At 56.4% G+C, this 9,316-nt stretch overlaps 1 protein-coding gene across 1 annotated transcript in view; it reads right to left on the bottom strand.

Moving 5' to 3' along the window:
• The window catches only part of RGP1 (RGP1 homolog, RAB6A GEF complex partner 1), an 18,262-nt gene extending 8,956 nt beyond the window's left edge, over positions 1 to 9,306 (bottom strand). The window contains exons 1-3 of the mRNA XM_006037020.3: positions 9,242 to 9,306; positions 2,318 to 2,454; positions 1,478 to 1,561 (exon numbers count right to left, since the gene is read on the bottom strand). Coding sequence (XP_006037082.2) covers positions 1,478 to 1,561; positions 2,318 to 2,450 — 217 coding nt within the window. The 5' untranslated portion in view covers positions 2,451 to 2,454; positions 9,242 to 9,306. The remainder of the gene's footprint in view (positions 1 to 1,477; positions 1,562 to 2,317; positions 2,455 to 9,241) is intronic.
• Between the last annotated feature and the right edge of the window lie 10 nt (positions 9,307 to 9,316).

Consider the following 9,316-nt stretch of genomic DNA (forward strand, 5'->3'; position numbering starts at 1 on the left):
CCGCATCCTGTCCTGCCCATGGCAGGGGGTTGGACTTGATGACCTGCTCAGGTCCCTTCTGACGCTACCAACTATGACACTATGAAACAAAAAATCGCAGACAACGAGGGTTGAAGGGAGCTCAGGAGGTCACATCCAGTCCAACCCCCTGCTAAAAGCAGGACCAGCCCCACCTAGATCATCCCAGCCAAGGCTTTGTCTACCCAGGTCTTCAAAACCTCCAAGGATGGAGATTTCCCACCTCTCTGGGGAGCCTGTTCTGGTGCTTTACGACCCTCCTCATGAGAGGTTTTTCCCTCATAATTAACCTCAACTTCCTTTGCTGCAGCTTGAGCCCATTGCTCCTTGTCCTGTCATCTGCCTCCACTGAGACCAGCCCAGCTCCATCCTCTTTGCAGCCCCGCTGCAGGGAGGTGAAGGCTGCTATTCAATCCCCCTCGGTCTTCTCTTCTGCAGACTCAGTCAGCCCAGGTCCCTCAGCCTCTCCTCACTAGTCATGTGCCCCAACCCCACAACCATTTTCACTGTCCTCCCCTGGACTCTCCAACTTGCCCACATTTCTTCTGTAGCCTCATCTTGGCTGCTCCCTGGGCCATGGCAGGCCAGGCCCCAGGGCCTGTTGTCCAGGGCTTGGCCCAGCCCCGTCTGGGGGGCCATAAGCAGTGTGGCTCTGTGGGAATAGCAGCTTCACGCTGGCTCCCAGGAGACACTGTCTAACCCTCCCCATGACAGCTCTTCCCAGCGGCGAAAACCTGAGCCAATAACTCAACGCTTGGGCAACCGCCTCGACCTGCCGAGAAAACCTTTGCCTGGGCAGCCCTGTCGGCATACAACCTGCCACTTCTAGCACAAACAGGGCTGTGGCCTCATGGACCACTGGGATGGCAGCAATTGTGCCCTGAACTCCTGGCAGATCCAGACAACAGCAGACTTGCTGCAGGGAAGTCCCGGGGACGAGAGGCTGGCAGCACCTGGAGGAACAAGCTCCACCAGCAGAGGGGAAAAAGCGGGGAATGGAAAATCCATGCAGGGTACGAAGGGGCCAAGGCACCAGTGCAGAGGCTGCAAAGGGATGAACAAAGCTGGGGCAGAAGTGGGGATTGGAAAGGCTTGCCCCCATTGCACAGGGACCCTGTTTACCTGTGGAACAGGGGAGAGTTACGGGAACTAACCTACAGCAGAGGCAGACTCCACGGTCCGGAGCAGAGGGGGATCCAGGACCCCAGAAGGCCTGAGCCTCTGCCCACGAACACTACACTGCAGTGAGAAACAGGCAGGGAACCGCATGTTGGTGCGCCAGCCCGCCTGTCTGCCCCTGCACGGTTCAGCTCCGGCTCTGAGCAAGGAATGACCCAGTCAAGAGCTGGTCTAGAGTCCAAGCAAAGACCGTGCGTGTCTCATGGCTGCACAGATGCTGGCTGCAGAGTCCTCTTCCCCCGCCCCCACCTCCTCCCACGAGAGCGGACATGGAGCTTACAGGACTTTGATTCTCCAGGATCCAGCCGCAGGTCACAGAAGAGGATCTTGGGGGGAGTGGACAGGATGCACTGGCCTCTCTCTCCTGCAAGGGAAGGACAGGATAACAGCTGCACAGCGGCAGAGCAGCTCCCTGGGGAAGGTGCCAGGACCACACCATGCCCCAGCCAGCTGTGCTGAGCTCTCACCAATGGCCTGGGGAATGGGATTTCATCTCCACTTCTTGACGGGTGGAGGAATGGGCAAAAGCAGCAGGATTGATGGCCCTTGTACTTTAATGTCAGTGCCCCTGCCTGTGTTATTCACAGAATCATAGAACAGTCCAGCCGGCAGGGCCCTCCAGAGGTCACAGCCAGTCCAACCTTGCTCGAGGCAGGATCAAACCTGTTCGTAACATCCCAGACATGTCCTCATCTAACTTATTCCTAACCCTTCACAACACGTAACTACGAAGCTCAAAGACCCCAAGAGCCCCCAAATCTGCCCCAGGTAAAGCAGGGACATGGAGGCTGGCAGTGTCCTGCCACTGCAAGGGGTGCTTAAATGCACTCAAAAGTCCAAGGAAGAGGCTATGTTCCCTGCTGCAGAGGAAGGCCAACTGCCACCCCCAGTCCGTATCAATCTGACCAGGGGGAAAATCCCTTCCTGACCCCCAGTGCAGCGCTCAGGCTGACCCTGAACCGGGGGGCAAGACCCTGCGACCTGGAACCTCGTGCTCTAGGCCCAGCAGGGCTGCCTCCCCTCGTCTCATCACCCACTTCCAAAGGCTCCTGCAGAAACGTCGGCCCAGGGAATCCTACCAGGTGGGAAGGGGGTTTCTTCATCTACTGCCTGTGCTCACCTCTGTTGGGGACGAAGACGGTCTCATTCTCGGCCTGCACATCATGCTTGCTGTCGTCTGAGGGAGGCAGTGCCACCCGGTTCTCGCTGGCATGGAACTGGCAGTGAATCTGGGCACTGGCCCATGCAAGCATCTCACTGGGGAGAGAGGAGAGAGAAGGGCAGTGAGACACTGACAGCCAGATGGGTCCAGAGGGCAGGTGGGCCTGGAACGTCCACACAGCCACAGCCCTTCCAGCTGTGCCTCTCTGCCGAGGGCTCTGGCCCCTGGCTGGGAAAGGGCCTTTCGGTCCCAGTCCTGATGGCTCAGGTGTCTCCCCACATGACTGTGTCCCAAGTCCAGCCATGTGGTCACCTCCGACCTGTGTCAGCAATACACCCTGCAAGAGCCCAGGGAGCGGGGACAAAGGACCAGATGCAGGGGGGGTAGGTGGAGACTGACCCTCATTTCTCTTTCCACCACGATCACGTGGCACGGGTCTGATTACAGAAGGCAGCACCGAGACGCAGGGCAGAAGCAGAAGCTGCAGGATGCAGGGAAGGTCTCAGAGCCACCCTTTCCTTCAGCACAGGTGGAGCACAGTATTAACCAGTGACACCTCCAACCCTGGCTCCAGGTGAGCACCCGTGCGCTCACGCAGGTCAGAGGACCAGAAACCCATTGGTAGTGATGAGTGCACGGCCCCTTCCCCAAATGGCTGCCTCCTGCCCTGGCCTGAGCGTCACGGAGGGGGCGGGTTGCAAGAGCAGGGCCGGAGTACTCCTGCCTTTGGCTAGACACCTTCCCTCCCTCGCCACCCCGAGGGGTCCCGGGAGCAGTGCTGGCGTGCTACACCTGCTACCACAGTGCGCTGCTGGAGGCTTTCTCTGCACAGCCCAGAGGAGCAGGAGGGATCGTTGCATGGCAAACAGGCTTGGCCTTCCTTGCCACTGCACCTCTTCCAGGCCAGCTGCCTTGGCCCCCGCACCACTGCTCTCTGGTTCCAGACGCTGTGCAGAAAACACCCTCAGATTTTCTCTCTCTGCCCACAGAGCCCAAACCGGTGACACGAGCGGTACAGCAAGTGGTGCTGGAGCAGCACTGCTAAGCCAGGTTCCCTTGAAGCTACCAGGCACGTTCCTCCTTACTTATGGTCTCAGCCCGCTGCTGCGATGTTCCTGCCACCCCAGCAGCCTGTAAAAGCTTGCATGGTGCCCAGAACGAGACACTGCAGACCCGGGAGCTGCTCCTCGTTAACGAGCAGGACCCTGCGGGGAGCATTCAGTGTGCTGGGAGCTGGGCAGCGACACAGCAAAGAGCCTTGCAGCCTGCCAGCAAGAGGCTCTTGCCCGCTCAGTTCAGCCCCAATCTCAGACCAGGGCACCGAGGCCCGTGTGCCGCTCTGGTGTTTGCCTAGCACGGCAGTCGGCCACCTCTCTCGGCTGTGGGTTGGGGTGACCCCGCTCGGCTCAGAGGTGGGCAAGTGCTAGGACCCGGCCGGCTGTCACTGCCTTTCTTCCTGCGGCAGCATGAGGGATGCTCCTGCCACCACTGCCAGAGGCCACCCCCCAGTGCCCAAGCCACCAAACTCCCACATTGTGGGTCATATCAAACAGCTCCGCAGTCTGTAGGCCGCTGACTGCTGCTTCAGCTTCCCATGCCCTGCAGATTTCCGCGTGTGAATCCTACCCCTTCAGCACTCTGTACTTGGCAGCCTTCGTGGCTGGCAGGGCCAGGCCAGGCCATGCTGGGCGTCTCAGACACTGCTCTTGCACCTCCCGATGCGCAGAAAGCGTGCTGCAGATTGCACTTGGCATTGAACTGTGGAACGGCTAGGTCGGCAGGGCCCTCGGGCGGTCTTGGCTAATCCAGCCTGTAGCAGAAAGCCCCCTTTTCCTCTTGCCTGCAGTTGCTCTCCCCTCTTTGGATATGTTTTTCCTCTTCTACCTTTTCTTCCTTCCTCTTTTTTCACTTCAGGATAAGGAATTGTGTTTTAAAATTTGTGTGCGCGCATTTTGTATCTCCCCTTGTATTTTGGTATTTTTATCTATTTGTGTGCCATGGCATTACTTTTGTAGCTTATATTTTATACTCACCTTTCAAGGAAATGTGTTTAGTTTCAGAAGTAAGTTATACATTGTAACAATGTTAACAAGGGCAGGAGTCAAACCCTGCTTCCCTGTATCAGGCTGGCCCCTGAAAGAGCAGCGAATTGGTGATTGAATGCGTAACACAGTAGCAGGCAACAATTAACACCTAGGGAAACCGCAGCTCAACCAACAGAAGAAATCAATAGAAGGCAATGTAGCAACTGGGAAACCTCTAAACATCACTGTTCAAGGGCTAGAAGCCCTGGCCTGAGTTAATCAATGTTGGGGACCAACTTTTGGGATGAATATCTCCAGCTCGACCGCTCCCAGAGCCCTATTCAAAATTAATCAACGGACTCCCAAACCTGCACGTACGTGCAGACGACCCCTGTGGCTGACAGATGCCATCCAGTAGCCGCTGAGGGGGAAGTCCCACGAGGGTCAACGACCCCTGGATTGGGCAAACCTGAAAACTGGGGAGTCACCAAAGTCTGCCAAGGACAGATAAAAAGCAGTGAAAAGTGACCCTCAGCAGCACCCACTTGACCAGCACCGGACCTGTACAGCCAGAAGGACCAGCCGGTGACCTCCTTCTGGAAGATAATACCACGCTGGAAGAAGCCTTGATGGCAGACCCGAGCGCCTGTGGGATAGGTATACCTGACTCTTGTAGCTCGCTACTGTGTGTGTGGGGACCAGCCCCAAGGTTTATGATTTAACTTCATTACAGTGTTTCAATCCACCTAATAAACCAGAATTTTAAGGATCCTGAGTTGGACATTTGTAGCCAAAAAACCCTGCTCAAGGCAGGCCTCTCTGTTATGTAAGGCACCTGCTCAAGGCAGGAGTAACCCTGTCTGAACCACCCCAGATAAGCGTCTGTCTAACCCAGTGGCTCTCAACCTTTTTGGACTGAGGGCACCCCTCGGAAGAGGCCAGCTCTTTGTTTTCACTTATGTTTGGACCACAGAAAAATAACAGAACAATTCTTCTGCTGCAGAGGATGCAGAACAGGTCTGAATGCTTTGGAGTCCTATCTGAGATCTCTGCGCTTACCCTGTGACTCATGCTTGCTCACCTCACAGGGCTATCATTGCGAGGCACCCCGCAGCACCCCTGAAAGGATCTCAAGGCACTGCAGGGTGCCAGGGCACCTGGCTGAGAATCGCTGGTCTAACCTATGAAAACTGCACGAATGCCCCTTTTGCACAACTCCCAGACACAAGGCCCCAAGCCACTGAGAACGGCCCAACGTGCCCAGGTGACGCAGGGGGCGCTGGCAGTGCCTGGGTGCTGCACGGACAAGGAGAAGCTCGAGGTGGCCAAGGAATGGCGTCCTCTGCCCAGGACCCCCCGTAGGCTACCTCAGCACAAACCCTTTCACGTGCTTGAAGGTGCCAAGGCCTCCTCTGACTTCCAGGGGCACATTGCACAGCGGTGCCGTCTCTAGGACTGGCTTCCCTGCCTCTGCCTTCACCAAGGGCTGTCCACAAATACGCTAAACAGAAAGCACCACAACTGATGCCATCCTTTGTTTCCAAACTGAGCACAGTCCCCCCACCTTGTGCTTTAGCTACTGCTTGGGAAACAAATCTCTGGGAGAAACATCCTGCAAAAGGCCAGGCAGGAAAACATAAGTCTGGATTCACGGACACCTGCCAGGCTCCTGGACAACCTCAGATGGTTTCGGGATAGATGCTCCTCCGGCATCTTCTTTTTCAGTGGCCAAAATCTCCTTCCTCAGCACACGCTGCAGCATCGTGTGGCACCACCTTCTAGCAGGATCCTGAGCTTAACTGAAAACCCTGGTGTGGCTTCCTGAGAAAGGTCACCAAACCCATACACCCCAAGAGCCCTCCTTCCTTGGGGTCTTTGTTTGTCCACTGCCTCCGCTGTCCTCGGGCCTGACTGCCCTCCCTCGTTAGGGTGTGCGTCTTACAGGGCTCTCACCTCGGTCAGCTCACCTCGGCCGTCGTCCCTTCAGATTCCAGGTTCTCTTCTCTGAAATATCGAGGAACACAACCCAGTCTCTCGCTGTGGGGCTCAGCCCCCTCGAATGAGCAGCCCATCAATGGTTACTCCTGACCTAGGCACAGTCTCAACGAGCCGGGGCGTGACACTCGACTGCGTTTCCAGTGCTGAGGGAGCCCCGAGATGAACTCACCCAACAGCCCCTTACCAGGGTGGGGTGGGGGGTGAAGGTGTGGTTCTCTCTCTCCGTGACACTACATCTGCAGAAATCACTGATCTGCACCGACGTCGCTTGTATGCTGGAACCTCCGTACAACATCCTCAGCCGCTCTGGGGGTGAGGGAGGGAGGGAGGAGTTGCTGCACATTACAGCCGCATTTAAATCCACTGCACCTACATGAAACCGTGTGACAACCGCCATGCTGTTAGCTTCGCCAGTCAGTGTCTGAGGCTCTCAACATTACCCAGCTTTACCACCTGGTCAAGAACCAGCTTTTACTTCATCTTCAGTGGAGCAGGAGCTGATGTGGCGCAGGGATGAGGTGGTGCTGGATCTCTCAGCGGAGCGGCTAAACACCCAGTCAGATTCATTGAGGAAACTGTTGGCACACAAGGTTCTGTGGGTAAATGTGATAGCTTTTATTAGTCCAACTAAATAGCTGGAAAAATTGTTCTCTGCAAGCTTTCAGGTACAAACACCCTTCTTCAGGCAGAGGGAGAGTCTGCTGGTATGTGCGTGCTCTTCTGGGTGGAACAGAAGCCACTGCGCAAAATGCAGGTCTGTGAAAATGCAAGTGCATGGCAGCGAAGATCAGAGGCGATGGGAAACGGCTGCAACCTATCCTGCGGGGCAGGTACACGCCATTTGGCCAGGAAGCTGCTCTTCATCCCCAGCATGCATGGGACTTCCTGTTCGGTTCCTGCAAGCTCCGCTGGGCTGGATGGGTCCTTGTCCAGGAGCGCCAGCACAGCTCTTATAGAGGGTCTCCCGTGGCAGGCCCCGTGCCACAGACTTCCACGGTGAGAGCGCTGAGCGCCCTGTACCTGCTTCCTGGGAGCCTGCTGCATTCAGTGCCAGGCTTTATTTGGAAATTAACCCTTTGTTCATGTTTTTTTCTGGCATCTCAAACCAATGTGCCTCTGAGCTTGGCCTCCTGGTCACATCACCTGTCTCTGAGCTTGGTCTCCTGGCTGTACAGTTCTAAGCGTATTCGGCATCAGCGCTGAGGATACGTTCCCACAAAACGCAACTCTTGCTAGCGTGAGACACCTCCCTTGAGCAGAGCACCTCTGCATTGCGCCTCCAGTGCCTCACTCATGGCCAACCTGTTTTCTGACCTTGCTTTGTACATTTGCATCAGGTTCTCCTGCCTTGGCAGGCACTTTGATTAGAAGCCTTCAATTGCGCAGCACGAGATTTGGTTACCCTGCAAACACCCATTCTTTAGGGAATCTCCTTGACTGGGGCAATGCCCATGCTTCAACCTGGCCATCACTGGATGTGTTGGTTCATCATCACACCTGGACTCCTGGAAAAACTTTCTTGTTTGTTTTAAACAAGTGGCATTCTCCTGTGAGCACATGCGGTGGAGTCCAGGATTGCCGCGGTAGCAGGTCACAGACCCTTCTTGCTTACTGTGATATGCTGTGCATCTGCAAGGTTTCGCCGTCTGTCTTCCCTGCATCTCTGCACACTCCCAGGGGCTTGCGAAGAGGGCTGCACCTCTCTAGGTCTTTGCCAGACTCGCTTCCCAACCGAGGGCTTCTTGTAGCTTTGTCTGCTCCACTTTTGCTAGTGATTCAGTTCCCCTTGGACCTCAAGTACCTACAGTCAGAAGGCAGGGTAGAGATGCAGCTTTATAGACTAACTAAATCAAATATATAAGGAGAGCACAAGCTTCCGCAAGTTCTTGTGGTAACCTCTCCAAATGCTGTGCGTGGACGGGGGTGCAGAAAGCAGGGTGCAACACAGACAGAGAAATTGGAATAACAAAAAACAGGGGAGGGGAGAGGAGATGGCAGGGGAGGTGCTAGGAGAGAAAAGCAAACAAGCAGGAAACCCCAGGACAAAGGGGGTCACCAAAGTTAATCCAGGTAATGAGAGAAGGATCCCTAGTCCCTGTCTAAACCAGACTTAACGCAGTCGGTCTGGAGATGATTTCTGTTCCCGTTTTCCATTAAAACTCGTTTGCAATTTTTTTTTTTGCCTGTGAACAGCAATCCTGAGGCCAGGGATGGAGGGTCCAGGGAGGTTGGAGCATGGAGGAAAGGAGAATACGCATCCCTTAGCTGAGGTCCCCAAAGGTGATCGAAGTCTCGGCCCCGTGGCTCGGACCTGCTGTGCCACGTCGAGCACAGCCGAGAGAGAGCTCAGCATTGCTTAATGAGCTGTTTGTGCAGAGTTGGAGAAATCAGCTTCGCTCTACATAGCGGGGACGGTTCAACAACAGCGCAGCTCCCCTGTGCGTGACATGGCAAGCCCGGCACAACCAGACGCTCCGGTTTCGAGGCCAGTTCTGCACCATTCCCCTGTTGCGATCCTCCTCCAGGACCTGTCAGGCTGCTGCCGGCCCTCGTCACGGCAGGACTGTCCCACCGCCCCGCTCTTACACAGCGAGCCGCAAACGAAGCTGACCCCACGGCCCAGTCAGGGACAGGCCAGGAGTGCCAGGCAGGTTACATGGGCCCAGCACCCCACGACCGCGCTGTGCAGGGCAGGGGAAGGGGCAGGGGATACAGTACCCAGGGGGGTCGTGGCACCCCACGACTGCGCTGTGCAGGCCAGGGACACAGTACCCAGGGTGTCGCGGCACCCCAAAAGGGGGGCACTGTGGGGCGGGGCGGGGCTGGGGGGTGTTGGCCCGCCCCCCCCGGGCGGGGGTACCTGGAGGCGGAGGTGGAGGCGGCCGAGAGCGGGTTGGGGAAGACGATGGTGCACTCCAGCACCTCCCCCAGCAGG

This window comes from Alligator sinensis, unplaced genomic scaffold (genome assembly GCF_000455745.1).
Source record: "Alligator sinensis unplaced genomic scaffold, ASM45574v1 scaffold206_1, whole genome shotgun sequence".
Taxonomy (NCBI): domain Eukaryota; kingdom Metazoa; phylum Chordata; order Crocodylia; family Alligatoridae; genus Alligator; species Alligator sinensis.